This window comes from Rhopilema esculentum, chromosome 11 (genome assembly GCF_057945365.1).
Source record: "Rhopilema esculentum isolate cy_ngs chromosome 11, ASM5794536v1, whole genome shotgun sequence".
NCBI classification, from domain to species: domain Eukaryota; kingdom Metazoa; phylum Cnidaria; class Scyphozoa; order Rhizostomeae; family Rhizostomatidae; genus Rhopilema; species Rhopilema esculentum.
Window position 1 is genome coordinate 12,797,721 of NC_142825.1, and position 22,492 is coordinate 12,820,212.

A 22,492-nucleotide genomic window follows, 5' to 3' on the forward strand; every position below is an offset into this window, starting at 1 on the left:
TGCAACACCTCCAGCCGTCGTAAGATTGATCGTTCTATTTGAAGCCTTAACCTAATTTGCAAATCCGTAAAAGGACAAAGGTGACACAGAATTCTATGCCGCCAAATGCCAGGAGAGAAAGGATTGTCAATTCCTTGGCTGAAAATGGTTAAAATGTGACAAATTAAGAGGCCCGGGAATTTAGGTTGTAAATACACCCCCAAATGAACAAAGCCGTGTCCCTTTAAGTAGGTACTCTCCTCTAAGTACCTCGTGCCATGTTCGCTGTAAGTATCGGAGACGTATCCAGACTGACATTATTGGTGCCCAGAAGTCAGTCAGTTTTCAAACATAACTTTACAAATAGCACCACCCGAAAGATGTTAATATTCAAAGTAAGGAGAAAAAAACGAAAATCCAATCAAAGAATCATAAAAATCTTGAAATACACAGTTTGCGAAACTTCTAACGCCTTTGTCTTCCATTCTTCACCCCTATAATGATGACTAAGACAGCTCAAAATGAGAAACGATAATCTTGACAATTTCTTAGACGCTTTGGAGGAGGACAGATCATTAACTCTGATTCTACATTTAGGGAATGATACCATACTTGAAAGATAGCTAGAAAATAGCAAGCTTGTCGTAAAATATCGTAAATTTGATGATACCAGAAAATGTCGAAAACTTTTCAAAACAATCTGGAGTAAGGAGTGATGGCAAGTAGCAAGTAGTCAAACTATAAAGAATTAAGATTATTAAGGTTCAGCGAAAAAACTAGGCATAATTATTAAAATTTGTGTAAATGAAACACGACCTGTTCTGAAAAACATTGGCCTTAGCCAGGAACACAGTCTGATTTTCTCTGGATCCACTCCTGGCATAACTTTGGCGACAATCGTATTGATATGACTAGCATCAAATGTAATTGAGCAGAAATCAGTTTTTTGAACAACTTCCTTAGGTTATTCTAAAATGCACTGTTGTCCTTTCTTATCTTCCAAAGGGATGACATGAGTACATTGTCAAGATTACAAAAAAGTTTATAGAATATCTCCTTTAAATATATTCTTACCTCCAAGCGTATTTTTAAGGTCTTGAATTGTAGTTGCCGAAGTAATCATATGTTTTATTAACCAGCCATCAGGATGCTTCACTTTTACTTCAAACTCTATAATACAATACTTCGAGTTTCATTTCAGCTGACTTCATATGTACGCAGCAGTTGAAATATATCAATTGGTATCAGCAGAAACCGGTTTTATATTTTATCAAGGCCCTCCACATAATTTTTGCTTATGCTGGGGCGACAAGCCAGATAAGTCTTTTACTGAGCGAGGAAACTCCCGTCCTCGAGTCAAAGAGCATAGGCGCTGAACCAAACATTACTACGCGTGCACTTTGACTCTAAGACGGTGGACCACCTCACACATCTTCAAATTTTCTCCCGTTCGCTTCCCCATTAGGTATGTAATTTCTGAAACAGGGCTGTCCAATATACGACTCGAGGGACAAATACTAGCATGCGAGCAGGCTAATCTTACATGACCTTCAAAGAGAATTATTGTGGCCAGTGAGCTATGAAGCCAATACTCTAAAATAGAGAATTTGAAATGAATAATTGTTTATGGTTCGCAGTAAAATTTTGTTTATATGACTCTACATGTTTACACTACAGAAAAAATAACGGAACTCCTTGGTTCCGTGCCTGAAAAAAAGCGACGATAGCCCTTGCGTTGTTTACGCTAGGCATCTTGGTTCCGTGCTTGTTTGGGAACGGTTCCGTTCCTTTTTGATTTCGCTGAAATGAGAAACTCTTTAGCTTCTTTCCCAAATCGTGCTTGTTTTCTCTAGTGTAAACGGTGAAGAGCGGAATTTTCTGGTTACGATTGAAAACGGGGCTTAATCTAGGGTTAGGGAGAGGCTTTTTGAAGATGCCAGACGTCATTGCCGAGCCACTGCGCATGATTCACATGAAAGTTCCATTGTTTTAACTCAAGTAAAAACAGGCTCAAATTGTAATCCGTTTCTTAGCCTCAGTGTAAACGCGATGAAAAATGAGTCTTCGTGCCCAAACAAAAACGGAACCAAGGAGCTTCGTTCCTCTTTCTGTAATGTCAACGGGGTAATTATCTTAAAAAAACTCAATTTGCCTTTCTAAAGAAATACTTGAACGATGTTCATCAGGTTGTTCACGGGATTCAAATCAAATGCTCTTCCCATTATTGCTACAACTTTCCTTTAATTCTTCACATGGGTAATGAAGTGTATTTTTATGTCTGAGGTGTTTTATTGCCAATCAGCAAATTAGTTTATGGCCTTTCACATGAATTCTAATTTGCTGTTTTTGATAGGAATTGCAAAGCAACCCTATTGGATTTTTAAAGCAAGAAAATTATTTACGTATAACAGATGCTAGTTATACTAGTTGTTGGTCAGACCAGAGTTAAGCTATACCTATGTTATGTTTTGGATTGTAAGTCGAAGAGTAATATAAGTAGATCAGATGTATGGTTCTTCTTAAAGACTCATTGCTAACAATGAGGCATTGCGCTACGCAAGCATCCCATAATGCATTTTCAGACAGTCTGAAATCAATTCACTGTCATTGTTTGGATCGTCGCCTCGCTTGCAAAGGCCTATTGTTAGCAATGAGGCTTTAAGTTGCAGCTTTACTATTTGGAAAGATGAGGGGAGATAAAATGAAGGCGGAAAAAGATGCTCATTTATGTGACGTCACATTCTGAATTACTACAACATATAAAAAAAAGCCTTTCAGCTAGATTCAACAAAAACTGTATAAATATTACTCACCTCTTTGGGATATCTCCATATCAATCGTGTCACCTGATAAACATTCAAAATTATGAACTGTTTTAGACGATGAAAAAAATAAAATTTTCCTTTAAGGAATCAAAGATATCATAAACAGCTATTCGTGAGCTCCATAATCTTTCTGTGGGTCGAATGCTATTTTATTACTCAACTATTGCTTCTTGCGATCCAAATACAACACTGACAAAAATATAAACTGTTTTAGATGATGAAAAAAAATAAAATGTTCCTTCAGAGACAGCTATTCGCGAGTTCCCTAATTTCTTTGTGGGTCGAATGCTATTTTATTACTCAACTATTGCTTCTTGCGATCCAAATACAACACTGACAAAAATATAAACTGTTTTAGATGATGAAAAAAAATAAAATGTTCCTTCAGAGACAGCTATTCGCGAGTTCCCTAATTTCTTTGTGGGTCGAATGCTATTTTATTACTCAACTATTGCTTCTTGCGATTCAAATAGAACATTACATTCGTGTGATTTTGAATCAGTTTGTTAAGACAAGGAATACTGAATAATAAAGTGATATCTTATATTTTGAATTTTCTAAAGAAAATTGGAATTTTTGAATTGCTGTTGATATACTTGCCTCGTGTTAGCCTCTGCATATTTTCATTTGTCAAATGAACGTTCTGATGAAAAAAGGCGACGCATCCAGGGTACACTGAAGGAAATGATATCGCTTTCAGAAAGAATGTTTCTCTTTTTCCTTTGCCTTTGAATTCTTAAATGTTTTTTTCTTGCAAACATTATAAAGGTGTTTGATTATTTAAAACATAACATCACTACCGGTTGTGATCAAGGGTCAAAGTAGCGACAGAGTTAGGGGCAAAGGGGCTCGAGCCCCCCCCCACAACTTTTTAGAGAGATGCTTGTCTTCAAAATGTAACTTCGAGAACCACTATGTTCTATATAATGGTGAAAACTAAAGCGCAAGCCCTACATTGTAAAACCTATTTCGACCCCTAGTTTTGATATTGATAGGAATTGACGAATATAATTTTTATCCACCACATATTTTTTAACCGGGTTCCTGTGTTTTACATGCTCGGCCCCAATTTTCAAAACGGCATTATTATTTTATCAAGATTGCAGAACCCCCAGTGATAAGGGGCAGAGGCAGTGGTCTCTCCCTTGTTTGGCAAAGAAATAAAGCTTTTTCACAAATTCTGTTGCTATAGGTCTTTAATTTTCCCTTGTTTCCTACTCTCAAACTCGCAACGGAACCCCTGATTCACAAAACGTTTGGCAGAAGATCGCTTTTCAAAGCATGATTTTCAAAGTGATTATGTTGTGAAAATATTTTTTCAGAATATTACATTTTCACCAATTAACCTGAAAGGGCATGGTGAAATTTCTCTAAATGTAACTATTAGTTTGTAACAAGCGTGTAAGTATGTAACAAACTGGATAGTCACACGAGCAATGGTTTTTACCAATCAAATCTCTGTAATTTGGTAGCGGTTCGTAACAAGGGACAAATCACTGCTTAAAATCAAAACGCTAACAAAAATATCACATTTAAATAAAAAACTTTTGAAATTCATCATAAAAATTAGATGAAAGAGAAAAATATCATGTTATTCCAAATAATTACTAGTCAGATTAATTGAAAATACGTAATTCTTTGACTATGATTACCTGCCTATGTAATTGAAAAAATGAAATATTTAGAATGTCGCTTTCAAACTTCTCCAAATTTTTTAGGAACAAGTTGATAAATCTCTAAACACACGCTCAAGAACAAAACAACGGCGAATTTTTTAAAGTACACTGCGCTGGAGAAGAAAACATTAGCCTCGTTCTACCACCAGTGTCATTGAAAAAAATACTGCTGTTGTTGCCTAATGCCCAGTTCTCTTAAAAAATCTTTTTGAATGTAGGATTACATGATTAAATTTGAGTGATATTAGCGCTATTTTTTTCGCCAAAAGAATATATGATTTTCATCTATTATCGTGTAAACGTGCTAAAAATCTGCATCATATGCAACTTTTAGCACTAAAGTTCTTATAACTTTGCCCCTCGGTTACAATGATGTAAGTTTTTTTTATCTTTTTTATTCACTTTATTCAATGTTGGTTTACAAAATAATAGCTAACAAACAGCCAATTAACACCAACTTGTAACAATAACAAATATAACTAAGAAAAATCGTGATGTTATTCATATGTCATTCATATGTTTGTTTGCTTTTATTTTATTTCAGGTGGTCAAAAATCAAAACACATTTATTCTATACACAAAAACTCTATTGCCTTTTTCAGAGGATTCTTGAATCGTCTATCCACCGAAAATATCCGTGCTCATGCATGTATTCTTACCTTTCAGTGCAATTTCGAGATCTTGAATTGTTGTAGCTGGAGTAATCTCCATTTTAATTGTCCTTCCGTCCAGATGGTTCACGCATATTGAAAATCCTAGGATTTAGATGCTTTCCCTTATATGTTGATAAGTTGATTATTTTTTATTGAAAAGAAAGTCAAAACTATCATCAAGAGATGGAGATTGCTTGCAATGAATGGTTGTATTTGTCCTGAAAACAACAATCAATCAGCAATTATATAAAATGGAAAATCAAAACTAAAACAGTTGCCCAATAAGGTATTAAATTCTTCGAACGGTTGAATGATTTGACAATTTTGAGCTGGTCGATAAAGTATCGCAGTGATCAGTAGAAAAACTAGACATTCTTGAAGGCCTAACAAAGGAACTAGACAACCTATTTGCTATTGAGACAAAATTTTGGCAAACCCTAATACAAAAGATAGAGAAAGCTGTTATTTTTGGCGATATATATTTAAGTGTTTGAATTTTTTTGAATATCGAAAGCACGACAGTGTGTCAACAGAATATTAAAAATCATAATCTTTCATAACTATTTCAACAAAAAAATTGACTCCAATTATTTTTAGCAAGAAAGTTTGACTTGGTTCAAACTTAAAAAAGCATCAATGAGTTTGGTCTTTTCAGCTGTTGCTTCTTTCATTCTCTCACTAAGTCTAGTTAAGATATATTTAAGTCGAGTTAAGATATATTTACTCTCTCACTAAGTCTAGTTAAGATATATTTAAGTATTCAGAATTCAATTTTAAATGATTAGGCACAAAAAAGTGGTACAATCTTTTTAGAAATTTACAGATTAATTTTTTAAAAGAAGGAATGCTCTTTCAACAAAGATGGATCTGTAAAAAGTTAGTTCAGTGCGTTTATCTGCTATTAAACTGTTTGTGATTTTAACATTGCACTGAAATAGCATTTGCTGTTTATTTTCTGTTTTCTCAATTATACGTCATAACAGTATGTTTTCTCAAACAGGTTTAAAGCTTTTTACACAACCCAACGGACATTCTATATAAATTGTTTTATCACAATATGAAATACTATTGAAATCACCTTTTTAAAATCAAATCAAATGCTAAAGTTTGAAGCACTTCATAATTTATGAAAAAAATTGAAAGTTAGTAAACTAAGTATTTGCAACAACAATTTAAAATAGATTCTTTATACATAGTCCTCTTCATATCTAGCTGACATTTCTAGAATATCTGGGATTCAGAGAAGGGCTATAGAGGTAGTTGCCTGACCTATCAAAGGCTTAATGAGCTGTTGTGCAATACCTCGTAAGTGCTAATTTTTCATGGCACATCTGTCCTTTTTCATATTTCGCTTTGAGCAAAAATAAATTTTATAAGTGGACGAAGCTCGAAATGAGTGAAGCTTATCGACAGTCAATCTGTCCATTGAACAAAAGAAGCACCAAAACACGCACAACTTTCACGCTAATCAGCCTTTTATTATGATAGTATATTATTTTTGTAAGATGTTTTCAAGATAAAGAGGGAAAGTGGAAAAGATTTGCACTTTTCTAAATGTTTATCAAATTTAAACGTCGTAACCCTTAAGTATCATATAAAAAAACTTAAGAAATAGCACCAAAAGTATTTAAGATGCAAATTAAAGTATTTTATATTAATAAAAGCCTTAGGTATACTTATTTGGTTGAAAACTTAATTCAAGTGTTAATATGAACTAACTTTAACTGGCCAGCATATGTCCGAATTTACTGCAACGTCGGCCAAACATACTATGGCGCTACGCCGCTGATATCAAGATTCTGCGTACAGTTTGAGCCAATAAGAATTGAAACATTTAAAAGAGTCGAATTGTTAGCTACATGCAACAGCGGTTCGTTGAAGTGGGGGTGCGTTAGACCAGAGAAATATGGCTAAAAGCGTTAAGGAGCACGGCTGTTTATTGCGGAATATACGTTACTGAATGCCGATTTGCTGTTTTGAAAGACGAAAATGGATAAGAATTAATGTGACGTCACATCATGAATTGCTATAATATCTATAAATTATAGCTTTCTGGGGGGGGGGGGGGCGGGGTTGGGGCAGAAGACAGATATATTTTCTAAAAGCAAAATAGATTTTACCAACCTTTTGACTTTTCGAATGACCTGATAAAATCACCTGATAAAAATTAAAAGATTTAAACAAAAAAGTTGTGTGTTTGAGTGAAAGTCAAGTTATTGGATCTGGTATATAAAGGCTTTTCTTGCAAAGCTAGCACTAGCATTAAAATTTCCAAAACCTATTCTAGCACTTTTTGTTATCGTTTACCGTAAATTATCTTTTTAACCCCCTTTCAATTAAACCCATCAATCTTATTAGCCCCCCTTTCACTGATGGTAAAATGATTATACTTGTCAAAAAACAGAGATTTTAATTTTTTCACTAGTCGTTCGTTCAATACTTCGCATTAAATGAAAATTCACACCATGTCTCTTCCAGTCACGACAGACCCGAAGACAAAGATTTAATGTGCATTAAGCACGGGCCATGTGAGAGCCTTACTATTGAAATTACAGGCTGTTGGTACTGCGAGGGATGAAGTCGACCTTTTCAAATGCTCGATTTCAGAATGCGACACCAAGGAGATATTTTAGAATTAATAGTTGATGACGATGACGATGACAATATTATTGTGATAGAAGGCTGACTTGACGTTTTTCATTTTGCAAATAACAAAAGATTAGTTGATCACTATAAGTGGTTTTTTACAAAAAATCTATTAAACCCCCTTTCTCAATTTAGCTCACCCACTTTTATAAGCCCCCTTTTAAAGCGATGAAAGCAATGAGCCCTCGGGGGCTAAAAAGAGAATTTACGGTACTTCAGACTCCACAATAACTATTTTGTTCCTTTAATGCAGAATTCATGGATACTTGCCTTGTGAGACCTTTTGCATATTTTCATTCGTCAAAACCTTCCCATGATGTAGGAAGTAGACTGGTCCGTAGGAATCTAAAAGCAAAATCACAAAGAATTTTCTATATATCTCTTCATGCCGGTGTTTCTCTTAAACCCTTGGAATCAGTATCAAGTTAAATAATCTGAAGGTTCATCACTAGTTTTGAAACTAATCTATAAATTCATCACTGGTTTTGAAATTGAAAAAAGCGACCAACACATTTTGCTGAATTTTAAAATAGAATTGCATAATGTAGATAGCCAAATAACAGAGTGAGTATTGAAATATCAGCTAATTAAGAGAGGCACTGATATTCAAATTGCAAAGCGAAACTCCATAAGATGACATAATCACATTGTCACAAACAGCTTACCTCCAAGATATTTACTAGTAGATTACTTGTAGTGTAACCTTACCTCCAAGATATTTTTCAAGATCTTGAACTGTAGTTTTGTTAGTAATTCTCCGCTTTAATGTACCGACACTTGTTCCAATGGACACATCAAATCCTAGAATACAAATTATCTTCTAAGCGGGAAAGCGAAATTGCCTTGATTCTGTCACATCCAGCTTTTTAAGAAGTGACATAATAGTGCTGTTCACTTCTTCTTTCTATTCTGTTGAAATATTTCATTCTATGCATTTTTGCTTATATTTTTTCAGTGTGAAGATACTACGAAAATTATTAAATAAAATTAATAAAGAGTGCAGGAAAAAAACCGACCCGAGCGAGGCTCGAATTCACGACCCCTGAGTGTCGGGTCGTGCTTTCAAGCCAACACCCAAGGGCGATTCATTAACCCGCACTGCCCCTCTCTTTTACCAGTTACACAGGGGAGCCATCGCAGCTCCATCACAATGTGCAGAGGACCCGAAGAGTGAGAGAGGACTGCCCGCGCCAGGAGGGCCATCGCAGCCCCAACACTGGAGAGGGTTGAAGAGAAAGTGTAAAGGCAACAGGATTTTTTTCACTTCATTTACTTCATTTACTTTACATTTTGGCATTCGTTTTTATTAGGATAAAATTCTTGATTTAATTATCCACTCTGCTTGATTCCATGTAAAAATGGGAAACCAAACAAAATCTATAAGAATTCAGCTTGGCCAAAAACGAGAAAAGGAATATATTGTAGGATGAGTTACTGACATTTGGGAAGACCTTCGAGAAAATGTAGCATTGAGAAAAGCAGATAATTGCTGCTTTATAGATAAATCAATGGTTGAAATGGCTCTGACGAAGGATGAAAAACCGAAACAAAATAAACAAAAACTGGCTTTGCTACGGTGAAATCTCCAGTGTTAGTTTCGGAGATACCTCACTCATTTCATTGGGCTATATGGCTCAGTAGAATGAGCGTGGGTGTATTTGAAGCACCAAATATTTATATTGTATATAAATATATTCATATATATATTGTATATAAATAAAATATGTATATTGTTAGCTGCAACGCTATTTTGAAAGATGAAGGGCATGATAATGAAGCTATGTGACGTTGTTTATGTGACGTCACTATAATACCTATACATTTTAACTTTCAAGCAGGGTATATATCTACTTACCTTTCGAACGATCCACTACGATAATTGTGCCACCTTTTTGAAATAAAAATTTGAACGTTCTTAGAAAATGTAAAGAGAATGATTCGTGAATTTTATTTTCTTTTGGGTAATTTAGTCACTCGTATTTCTAGGTAATTTTAGCCTTTATAAAAATAGGTTTATCTGACAAATGACGGTACATCTAACAAAGTTGAATCTGGCTGGAAATCTCCATTAAATGTTTCGAATCGCTTTATATAGAGAACTATTTATGATAATCACCTGAAAACGCTCTTGGTATTTTAATACTCTGCCATAAGGATTATATATGATATTATTACTCTGCTTCCCAGCTTTCTTCTGTACTTACCGTCAGATACTCTCTGTATATATTCATTTTTCAAAGGAAAATCGTTATAACAGAAGTCAACGGCTCTATGTGTCACTAAAATAAAATTGATATTTGTTGTCAACACATAACTGATCTTTGCATTCTTGTATACCCCCTTTTACATTCTTACTTTATAAGAGCAATTTTATAAGAACAAGAGCCTCAAAATTGGTCCAAAGTTGAGAACGAATTAGAAACAAGCTGATTCTGAGCTACTGTGAAATGCAATTTCGAACAATCTTTCATCTCAGAAAACGAGGATTTTTAGCAAACTTTTCGCTTGGATTCTTGGAGCTGACTCGCCGGGTGTACACTATGTAACAGACATTGGGTTGTATATGAAATCATATATTTATATTATGTGTAACAAATTCGTGATGTATTAGACAAATGGAATACAGAAGTTATGACATCACAAAAATCATTTCATAGAATTTTTTAATTTTGACATCCAAAAGAAGCATTATGAAATACCTCTAAATGCGCAAAACCGGTCGAATGTGTTACAAATTGGCTGAGATATGGCAACATAGCACAAGCTCTTTCTCCATCAAACCTCTGTAATTAGGTATTAGTTTCCCAATGTTCACAAGACCAGAATTAAAGTAATCTGTTAACAAAAGTCCATGCAGCATCAGGTACAATCAAAGGCTTAGGCGAAAAAGGGGCTGGAGGGCTGACCCCCCTCCTAACAGGCAGAATTTATCGAAGTTCAGGCCCAGTCAGGCAATTTTATCTCAATGAAACAGAAATTTTCAGCCAATACCCATACCAAGCCCTTTAAACGTTTGACCTCTACTATGCCCATGGGTACAATACGACAGAATGGTAAAACAAAATTTTCAAAGAAATTTCACCTGATACTTTTACAATTTATGCAATCAAAATATTGAACCGAAATGAACACTAGTTTTTAGAATTTACAATTATTTTTTATCCACTTATCAAGCTACATGCGAGCCTTTGATCTTTTACAGAAGTTTCAAGTGGGTTTAAAAACCTATTTATTAAAACCGGTGCGATATGCGTTTCGGTAACCTTATGCAAAATAGTTCGGGTACAAAAACGCATAGCAATTTTGGTTATGCAAAAACGTACCCAAGCCTTTAAACAATATGTAACCAAAATGGATGTCAAGAATTGTGAATCCAAATCACATCCCAAATGAACAAAAACTCTTAGGCCCCTTTTTCACGCGATACAGAATGATAAAGTTACTTTGTAATAATAACTAAAAAGCCTTGTGAATATCACTATTAAATGTATTCTTACCATCAATACTTTTTTCAAGGTCTTCAATTTTAGTTTCTGGAGTAATCTTACTTTCCAATAGTCGACCGTCTGGCATTCTCAGGTATACACTGATGTCTAGAAGAAGAAGGCCTTTCTATTTATCTCTATAAAGTGGTAGCTTTGGTAGTTTTATATTTGACCAAAAATAATATCTTGGACATAAGATGATCTTTGCTTGCACTAATAGATTTTAAAAACAAGAATCAACTAAAAAATTATGTTGAAGCAAATACGATCAAAGTTTGACCTGGGCAGTCAAAAATAAACTGTTAAAAGACTTATGCCATCTAATTGGCGCCAATTTTTCTCACTTGAAACTTGTAAGTAATAGCTATCTTAACACGTCTGTCAAATGCTGCCACAATAGTATTGGGCGTTAAATTTGATTCTGGCTGTTGATCGGGCTGAAGTCGAAGGTTAATTTCACGATTATGATTTACTAAATATATCGATTTTGGCAGGAATATATCAGATAGCGATGTGTGTAGCAGTATACTTGCAAGCATAAGAATTTTTTTTGGATGACAAAAAACATATATTCCTAATTAGAGGGGTGGGTGGTATTATATTTCGTGTCCTCATATAGATGGCTCTCTGGCAAGTGGACAATGGGAAATCTTTCGTTTCGTTTCAATTTGATCAATACGGATCCATTGTTTTGTAAAAAATGATCTATTCATTCAAAGTGAAGAAATCTTTTATTAATTGGAATTGTAAAAAAACGTTATTTGGGGACTTAGGGTATAGCTTTTTTGACTGGATACAACAGATAAATCAATTACTTCCAATAGCAACCGGCATTCTGGAAAAACCAGACCCTGAGACCCTAGGACCCCTAGGACCCTTGAGTACTGAAGGCAAAAAGGACCCTTAACTATGGGAAATGCAACGACTACCGCACAGCTTGGCTCTAATTGTACGGGGGCTATTCTGCTTGAACAGAAGAGATGAACAGGTATACGGTTAAACGTTAGTGACCCGCAAGTATCCCCCGGTCTAGCAACATAGTGTTTCGATTCCTACGAAACATGGATGACGAAGATAAAACAACGGTTCTTTCTGAGAGTTTAGCCTTCTGTCCTCTCCCAGTGACCCAGTGACATCGGAACGAAATTTTTATTTGGGGGTGGGGGTGGGGTGGGGTGGTTCTCCAATGCATTCCCTCTCATTCAGTACACTATTATAAAGGAAACATACTACAGTTTGACAACTATTGAGGGGGGGGGGGGGGTGCAGCCCGGTTCCGCCTGGCCTGTCGCCAGAGAAAAAGAAAACAGACGATGTTTAGGAAAACGAGGTAAAAATTTCCCCGGAAAATGGAGACCTACACCAACGTCTTGCTGTTTTTCATAAGTTTATGTTAATAAAGGAAATTTCACAATAGCAGGCTGCTCGACGGACAGCTCTGATGAAGCCCCGTATGCCGGGGTGAAATATTAGCTACCATTCTCTTTGGCTCTGAAAAAGTCCATACTTGAAGAAATAGCCCGCAAGAATTAAAGAAGAAACACGCCATTTCACATGCTACATCATTCAAGCAGTGTAGCCTCCGTATAATAAGTTGAACAACATGCAATCAAACCAACGAACGCCATAATGACAGCGCCCTAACAGTTGAGCCAAGCTGTGCGGAAGTCGTTTTTGCATTCAACTACTTAAGGTTCCTAGGGGTCCAGGGGTCCTAGGGCCTCAGGGTCTGGTTTTTCCAGGATGCCATAGCAATCATATCTTTACATACCTTTTTGTAGCACCATGGAAATTGTAGCACCTAATAAATATACAAAAAGATTCGTCGGTTTTCTTGTCTGCTAATGATATCATTTGTAGGCATTTGACATGCATACGTACAGCGAAATCAAAATAACCTAGGCCAAATTGATCAGAGCATGTGCACAAGAAAGGAATTGGAAACTGCTCACGTGAAACCACTGCGCGCTGCTCTACGATTTCACCGATTTGCAGAACGGCAGAAACTGTTCACGTGTTTTTTTCTGTGCGCAGTTTGATTAGTCAACCGCTCGCAGTCGAGTGGCTGTAAGCCACTTTAATGCAATGCTTTTATCTGTGTCAAATGCCTTTAATTTGTAACCCTGTTTAGTAAAACTCCCACTCATCGGTTAAATTAAAATTACCAAATGATTTTAGAAGGAGAGGTAACCACAAAATTTAAACAAATTTTGGTGAAAACCTTATACACCAAAATCCACTGATCTCAAAAAAAAGACTGGATCGAGCTTATCCAGCCCAGCGCAGATATTAGGGCATTGTAGCGTCCATGTTGTGTTGCTTAGAAAGAATTAATGTTGGTTAATAACCATTGAAACAAGAATTTGCGGTATTTGTCAGTGACTTTGAGAATGCTTGACAATAGGTTGATCGATCCAGTCTTCATTTTTAGACAAGTGATCTAAATCAGCTTTGAAAAAGCACAAATTTATATCAACAAAGCTATTTTAGCATGATTGATGTTGAATTTGACTATATGGCGAAGTGTTAATTTTTAGCAAGCCTTCTAACATTGGTATAAACTTGCCTTTGGATATCGTATGTAGATTTTCATTTGTCAAAGAAACCCCTTCATGACAAAATTTAACAGCTCCAGGCGATACTGGAAAAGAAATTGACAGCAAATTATACCATCTTCTTTGCTTCTGTACAGTGATGTTTATTATTGTACTCCAGTACATGGAGACGGGGAGGGGGAGGGGGAGGAGGGAAGGTGGTGGAGAGGCAAATGAGGAAATTGCGAAATTGCTCCTGGGCCCATAAGTCATATCTGTCCTGGGGAAGCTTAACAATGCTTTGCGAATATAAATCAAAAGTAATGACAATATTGAATTTAAATTCAAATTAAACGCACAGAAAATTTGACAAAGTTCAACGTTTGCAAATGTGTTGTTCTTTATATCGTAAATGAGATTTTAAATGATCGACTTATTAAATGAGGCACTTCAATCTGGATACAAAACACAACCCTAAATGACGTAAAATATTGCAATTCAACAAGTCACAGCCATTTGCTAATTGAAATCTCATACTGTGAAGCGGTCCATGTAGATAAATTTTGTAAATGCTAATTCTCTGTCATTTTCATAAAATTCTAAAACATTTAACAGACAATTCACATTATTCACCTATCTCCATTTTCAAAATAAAGACAGTGTCAAGAATATAAAACCGTCCAACAAAATAATACTATTGAGTAAATCTTACCTCTAAAGTCACTTTCTAGGCGTTGAATTGTAGTGTCAGGAGAGATCTTACGTTTTACTAGGCAACCATCAGGTTGTTTAACGTTCACATCAATATCTACAACAGAAATGCGTTTCTATGTAGGAAGAGTTTGAGATTTCCTATTATATGTGGATTCATACCGAAATTTAAAAAGCGGCACTTCGTAGTTAGGCCTAGACCACCGCCTTCATCCTACGCCTTTCAATTGTTTCGATTGATAATTTTGTGAAGAACCATTAAATTGTTTGACACAAAAACTTAGTAATAATTGAAATTCGATAATCAAATTTAAAATCATCCATAATCAAAGTTGGGGATGATGTTTCAATTAATCAATTATTGTAGAGCTGGACAAAGTTTTCTTAAGGGGTGAAGCTACTTATTCATGTGACGTCTTGATCTGGATAACTATGACTGTATATGAATTTTATCTTTTTTAGGAAGACAAACCAATTTTGCCTTTTGCCGAAAACCCACTTCAAAAAATGATCCACACAAAAGTTGTCACATGACTAGATCTTTTTAATCTGCGACGGAACGAAATGGATCGAGAGAAAAGTTGGAATCATTTCAACTTTTTTCAAATGTTGCGGCACAGTAATTTTCTTTTGATCGAAATCGAATGAAAACTCTTTGAAAATAGAGCACGTGCATCATAAGGTTCCCGTGGAAATAAGTTTTGATGTGCATTTCAGTCCGAAAAGATCCGAGGAAGAAACGGGACAGATCAGCCTAACACGATCTGATCTTATTCACGGATCTGATCTGATCTATTTCCCAAAGTTGATTTCGGCTTCAGACAAATGTAAATGTTTATCAGCAGGACAAGACGAAATAGAAATTTACCAACCTTCCCACTGTCTCACCATGATAATCGTGTCACCTGATGAATGATAAAACCAATGAAAATTGTCTAGTTTATAAACAAAATACAGTGACTAGTAGAGGATTCTACTTTGTCTTCAAATCATGCTAAGAGGTAACTCAACCTGTTATAAGGTGCAATTTCCCGTATTGTTGGATTAGGCAGGCAGTAACATTTTAAATTTCCAAATGGCTTTCGAAAGAGAAGTAAGCATCAACATACCTTGATTATGAATAAATTTTGATTTTTGAATCAGTATTTTGAAGGCATATAGCTTCAACCAACATATCCAATTTTGGTAACTTTCTGTTTAAATGTGAAAAATTCTATATTCTTATCCTGCTCTAAGCATGCAAATATACTTGCCACTAGCTACCATCTGTAAACTTTGGTCATTTAATGTTTTCTTGAGATGCTCGAAACGATATTCACCAGGGTTGGCTAAAAGAAAATCGATGGCAAAATACCATAGTTTAACTAGTTTAAAAGTAACAAGATATAATATCATTATCCAATAAAAAAATTAAAACGAGGCTAAATACCCAGGAAATTAAAAGAAGGCTAAATAACCTGCTATTAGCGTATTTATTTAATAAAAACATCACAAACCATAAAATTGTAGGAATGAAAGACCTTACAAGAAAGATTTCGCTCGAAGGGCTATATTTTCGAAAATATGGCTTTATTGCGGTAAATATAACTGAAGGCTTTGCTGAAATTTTGTTCTTCTCTTATCTCTCATTTTGCGCTGTTATTCCATGAAAACTGTCCCCTAAATTCGCCTTGTGATAGGCCACCATGATGGCGGTCTTTTTAAAAATTCCTGTATTTTACGGGAGGTTAGAGCAAAAAAAGCAAGGATATGGAAGAGCTTCTTTCAATACATCTTATTGTAGAAAATTGAGATAAGCCTTTTTACAATCTTGTGTCTGTCTGCAAAGAACCTTACGAAGCATTGAACTCTTGGCCATAAGGAACACTTAGATGATATCGTTCGAGCTTGGAAATAGTTTATTATTGTATTCTTTCTTGTCCTTAGATTCATTTTGTTTCGATTTGATTAAGATTAACTGGTACAGTACTATTCTATAAATTTAACTCTCCAGAACTCAACCTTTTAATATATTTGTGAAGGACAGTCAAGCTCGAGCGGTATAGAAAACTACAAGCTTCACATTAACAATTTAACTAAATTGACAATAAATATGACTCCAGTGAGACATGAAACACAAGTTAAAGTTTGTAATTACAAACTACTGTTTAAATAAAAAGCTACGCGGAAACACGTGAAGAACTTTACCAATAATATTTAAGAAAAATAGGAAAATTGACTAACATGATATAAGCTTTAGCGACGATACAATGTAAGAAAAACAACCGAGTCATGTACTAAAAATAGACACCGAAAAGGAATGAAAACGAGGGTAAGATGTAGGTAGAGCTGAAACGATGTAATAAAAGTTAGTCATTAAACTGATTCGGAAAGTGTGGCTAAACAGAAGGAGGCAAACTATTTGATGACGATAGAATAGGAATAATATATCTAAATGAATGAAGAAAAAGGGGGTATCGTGGCATATTTTACAGATAAGTCTAACCTGTTACCCTAAGGTGAGAAATGCCCTTTTACCGTAACGTTTAGAAATCGCTCTCTTGCTTGTATATAAGCTCGAAACTTCAATAGATGCAGGAAAAAGACTTATTCTTATAGAGTACAAATTATAATTTGTTTTTCATTCTTACCTTGAAAATACTTTTCGAGGTCTCTGATTGTTGTCGTAGGAGTAATCCAACATTTAGCCAAACCCATAAAACCGCCACGGCTTTTCACTGTTATTTCAAACCCTAAAATATAAAGGCTCTTCTTTATATTTCGACAGAGTTAGAGGCTCCTATTGAATTTATAGTCACACATTGATGATGGCCTTTTCTCTCCTTGTCTGCAGTTTCTCGAAAACTATTCACCTTCATCAATGATCAGTTTTCTTCTGAATGTGAGGGAGAGGGGGTGGCTGAATTTAATCTTGCCAACTGACGTCAGTACTCTAAGACTTTTTGCAGGCAAAACATTTATTGTTAGGAAACAATCAAGATAAAAGCAAAAACACTGCTGAGGAAAGTTTATTTGTCCGACACTCGTCGGCGTAAAAATTTCGGACAATGCCGGAAAGTAACCAGAAATTTAAACGCTGATACAGGGCGTAAGAAATGGAGAGGGGGGAATGGGGGGTTTGGGGTTGATTAGTTCCCTGATGATCATGACCAATCAGTGACCGCTAGCCTCTAACCGTCTTGCAGTGTCCAGAGCAAAAATGAACTCTTTCTGTCTACATAAATTCCAGAACGGGATTCTTTGTTTTGATGTAAACAGACTCCAAAACATCTCAATTAAAAACAACCTTGCTTGGGCAATGATTTAAAAATTATCTCACCTTTTCTCAAACTTTCTCAAACTGTTGAGAAAATATCGACCTATGGCTGAAGAGCATTCATTTTGATCTTCATTTCGATTTGTTTTTTATTTTTGACATACTTACACTTCTATTTACAATTCAATTTAGAGCCAAAAAAATTTACTTGTAACTGCAATCCAAATATTGATGTTTTATCCAAATATCACTCCATGCTCTATTTAGATTCATTTCGGGCACGAACCTGAGATGCTTCAGAATTTTATGCCTTAAGAAACCCTCCAAAACCGAAATCAAAGAATTTAAGACTGGAAACTAGTTCAGCAAGAGTTTGTTTAAGGTATAGATATGTTTGTTAAATCCCACACTAGCATTCAGTTTTATGATGCTAACAGAATACACAAACAAGCAAAATTGCAGGGGGGGGGGGGCAGTCCTGATAAATCAATGTAACAACAGCCATGTGTCACAAATTATAAACATTCCACTTATGCAACTTAAGTCTTTTTAGGAGTCCAAACCCCCCACCCCCTGGAATCTCGGTCCTTTATCACCTGGACCATAAAGGATAGATAAAAGATTCCCCATACATTTCTTACAAACTCCCTTATGAAAAGGAATATTTAAATTTGTTTACTTATTAAATATGGTTTGGTAAATAGAAAAGCAAAAAAAACTGCTGAATCTCACCCCTGTTGTTAGGCTCATTACAGCTGGCCTGAGACATTTCACTTCTTGGAATTATTGTCTGAAAACCTTTTCCTATTCACCGGCCTGATTGCTTTGTTTTTCTGTAAAGAAAGCCATGATACATCTCCGATTAATACATCACGTGAGAATACAACATTAAATTGTTAACCTGCATCTCTGTTTTCTATATCCTTTTAATTCAACAATAAAACTCTCCTTGTGTGTACTTTCTACTGATTTTAAAAAAATTTGCCTGTAAATCACTTGTTACTGCTCTGAAAATTTTTTTTGTATTTGTTTCGTCATAAAAACTCTCTGGAAATCTCTGAAAAGGTTTTTGGTGAAAAAGTTTTGTCCGGTTGTATCGTTTTTTCTATCTCAGTATGTTTGAAATTTCTCAAAACCGGGGTTCTACACACAAACGCATAGGAGACTTTGAGGGCTGAACCAGAACACCCAGCAAAGTAACGAGTTCTGAATTTCGGCGTTAGCTGAAGACACAAATAGGAAAGAGCATATTTCTTTCACTCAAGCCATAGGAAATGCTAGCAGAACCGTTTCGAAGATTCGTCTCCCGAACAATCCAAATTTTGCTTGCGCTCGACTGTCGAATATGAAGCAGAGCAGGCTAAAAGTATTGCTGCATGTAATAAGAAATTGACAAGAAGCGCACAGGAAATGCTCAAAGAAGGATGAATTATTGTCAAACAATGATAAGAAAATTGCACACTCTGGGCGAGTTTGAAAAATAGTATACCAATGAATATTAATTACGTAAAACTTCGAGTGCAAGTGATTTTTAGAAGAGGGGACAGGATTTTCACAATTTTTTGACAAGCAAAAGAATAATGCCCATTGCGTTGGCTATACCGGTCTTGTACTTGCGTTTTTCTGAATGGCCTATTTCGATGCACAGCTGGGTATATATTCTTCATCATGTTCTTTTGGACCCTTATTCTGACGTTTTATGCTGAGGGTAGTGTCAGACGAAAAAACTTTTAGCCAGTATGTTATAAAATGTTTGCTTTTTTCAAAGCCATTTTAAATTTTTGTTTGGAAAATATCGTTTTAAGCGCGCTTTGATATTGAAAATGCAGACACTAACATGATTTTTGCAGATGATTACCAAAGTTTCAAGAAAAACCTCCTTAGTACGATTTAGCTTTGACAATAAGATATGTAAATTTCGTGCAGTTGAATAGAAGATAAATTTGGTTAAAGCATCTGCATGTTGGTCCAATCTGTTGACTTAGAAATTCAATAGAGATGAGCTTATCTCCGTTGAGCGAAATTATTCTTAGCTGAAAAGAAGCCACTATACAGAAGATGAAGAACGAACAGCGTGACAGAGCAAGGCAAGGTTGCTTGCAAGGACAGTTCAATGTGCGCGATCGAAATTTAGACAGCACGAGCAAACCTAAGGCAATCGATGCTTTTCTTAGGTCTTGTGCACATTCCCAGATACTAATGGCAACTGCGAGAGTTTTTTTCCAAAGTTACAGATGCTAAAGTATCGTTTAGGAAGCACTGCGAGAGAGGATAGGCTCTAAGTAGTAATGCTAAGGAGTATTAAAAATGTGTTGCTAAACAAGATGAAAACCGTCAAGGCTCGAGCAGTCAAGGAATAGCAAAATCAGACAAATTGTTACTTATTTTATGTTTACTTTTTATTTAGAGTGATAAGCACTTAATGAATAGTTCAACTGTACTACATTATGTTGCCTAGCAATTGATCAACTATAATAAAATGGTCACTTGACCACGCCTTAGTTTATCAGATCACACCGGCCATTCTGTTCTCTGCCAGTCCACCAACTGCTTAAAGTTTGCAACTTCAAAACTTAAAAACATGAAACGAAGACGAGCTGACCGTAGCGAAGAGAGAAAGTCCAAACAAAAACTGGTTGGATTTCATTATCACCTAGGAATAAGTGTGTGTTATGATCGCGCCAGAGATGCTGGGGGGCATCTTAGCAAACTTTGTTTGTAACCGAAGCCTAGAATGTGAAATCGTGAGCCCTGTTAATCTAAGGAAAGGCTTTTTCAGTATCGGTGCGCTTGACAATAATGTTTATAACCCATTTCAGTAACTGATCCTGGTTGGGGATTGGGGGGACACGTCTCCCCCAGTTCTCGGCAGGATCAATTTTGCATTTCGTCTAAATCCGATGAGAAAATGTTGGGGGAGGGGTAATATTTTGGCAATATACTTTTTGTGATGTAGTCCTATGATTTTCAAACAGCCTTTACATAGCCAAAAGTGAGTCATAGGCGTTCCCTTCAGGTAAAAATTGCGTTCCTTAATGATAATAATAATAATAATAATAATAATATGATATACACTCACTTTTTTTATATAAAAACTGGCTATAAGAAACGAGTACTGGAAAGTCAGAAAAAATCAAGAAACTTCAGTACTCGAAGTAAAAAAATTAAGAAACTATTAGATCGTGATAAAACTGAGAATAACAAAATTTTGTAAATTCCTAGAACAAGATTGCCCTGAAGGCCTAGAAATTAAGACACAAGGGATAGAAATATACTTTCCTCGGCTAAATACAGCGTCAGAACGGAAGCGAATCTCTTGACGTGAAAAAAAGGTCATTAAGAAACTCTTAAGAAACAGTGAGTATTGAAATTTCCAGAACATTAAGAAACTGGAGTACTCAACATTGTCCTCTGTTTCTTATAAAAAATGAGTGTATTTAAAGTGGGTAGCCTATAATAATTTATCTACAAAAAGAAAAATTCTTTACAATAGGGTCCACTGTCAAAGGAACGTGAAAATTGAATTCAAAAGATTGTTAGAAAAAGGGCGTTTTCTGGTGCTAAAAGGTGCGTGGTCTAAAATGTTTTGTTTTGTCCCCCCAGAGCGTAGTGGCTGGCGCCGCCATTGAAGTGTCCTACTCCTAATTTGAAAACTGAATTTCCAGAAACTGAGATTAATTTCGAAGTAGAAGGAGCAGTACAAGTTGATACCCTGGGCACTCTTTATAAAATAAGAGAGTCTGGAACCAAGGGACTTTGACCAGAAAATGCTTGGGGAAAAAAATTTGTCCGCTAATCAGAGGTGTTCGCCTTTTTGAGTGTCCGTTTATTGGCGGGAATACTGTACATTCGTTACGCCGCCGACCAATGATGCAGCAGTATACACAAACAATAGCAGAAGGAGCTTTGTGCTGAAACACTGCGCCATTTCACCAAAGTTTAATCCCCACGCCAGCTGATGTCTTTCTCGTGCCAATGCTATGCCAAAAAACATGGCCCATAGGATCTCAGGGATTAGCTACATGAAACCACTGAATATGGAATTCACCCTGGTTTGTATTTCACGAGCAGATAGTCTAAATCGCTGACATGAATAAATAAAATTGCAAATGGCCTGAAAGAAATTTCATTCAAAGTTCCAGATAGTCACAGTGGTGGCGTCGTTAGGCCTATATTACACAATGTTTCAGAATAATGTACCTTTTCTATTAAGAGAAAATTGAAAGTTCTAGGAAAAAGTTAGCAAATTGATGCAGAAAAAAAAACTTACTTATTCTTTTAAATTATTTAGTCTCAAAATGTTGTAAATGCTAACTGACTTGTGCACTGAATTGCGCGTTGGTGCATTTTGGCGCCAAACCCTGATATTCGTTCAGTCTTTTCTGACCTCTATTCTTAAGACAAAACAATCAGCAAATCTCTTTTGCAAACATAAACACCCAACGTTGTGGGCATCCAATATAAAAATTGCAAACGAAACTTTCATTTATCAAACAAACTCTGTTTGAGCTATTGATTAGTTACTAACAATGACGTTTACTCCGGTTTTTATTGCACGCTTTCATGCTGTGAGCTGTAAGATGATACCTTGTCTACGTTTTTCGTTTTAATTGTAATCGCCGTTATGTTATAAATGAATTAATCTTAAATCGCTTGTTTCTTTGCATAAAAGTCCTGATTTAAACATATATCAGGTTCTTAGAATATATTTTAAGCGGTTTGCTTGT

At 35.6% G+C, this 22,492-nt stretch overlaps 1 protein-coding gene across 2 annotated transcripts in view; it reads right to left on the minus strand.

Moving 5' to 3' along the window:
• The window catches only part of LOC135693994 (polyubiquitin-C), a 31,256-nt gene that overhangs the window by 8,106 nt on the left and 658 nt on the right, over positions 1 to 22,492 (minus strand). For both annotated transcript variants that reach the window (XM_089111121.1, XM_065212617.2), the window contains exons 2-18: positions 18,498 to 18,598; positions 17,140 to 17,241; positions 15,763 to 15,837; positions 15,382 to 15,414; positions 14,511 to 14,606; positions 13,831 to 13,905; positions 13,036 to 13,065; positions 11,277 to 11,372; positions 9,984 to 10,058; positions 9,635 to 9,667; positions 8,488 to 8,580; positions 8,050 to 8,124; positions 7,258 to 7,290; positions 5,140 to 5,235; positions 3,405 to 3,479; positions 2,793 to 2,825; positions 1,054 to 1,149 (exon numbers count right to left, since the gene is read on the minus strand). In XM_089111121.1, coding sequence (XP_088967247.1) covers positions 1,054 to 1,149; positions 2,793 to 2,825; positions 3,405 to 3,479; positions 5,140 to 5,235; positions 7,258 to 7,290; positions 8,050 to 8,124; positions 8,488 to 8,580; positions 9,635 to 9,667; positions 9,984 to 10,058; positions 11,277 to 11,372; positions 13,036 to 13,065; positions 13,831 to 13,905; positions 14,511 to 14,606; positions 15,382 to 15,414; positions 15,763 to 15,837; positions 17,140 to 17,241; positions 18,498 to 18,534 — 1,153 coding nt within the window. In that variant the 5' untranslated portion in view covers positions 18,535 to 18,598. The remainder of the gene's footprint in view (positions 1 to 1,053; positions 1,150 to 2,792; positions 2,826 to 3,404; positions 3,480 to 5,139; positions 5,236 to 7,257; positions 7,291 to 8,049; positions 8,125 to 8,487; positions 8,581 to 9,634; positions 9,668 to 9,983; positions 10,059 to 11,276; positions 11,373 to 13,035; positions 13,066 to 13,830; positions 13,906 to 14,510; positions 14,607 to 15,381; positions 15,415 to 15,762; positions 15,838 to 17,139; positions 17,242 to 18,497; positions 18,599 to 22,492) is intronic.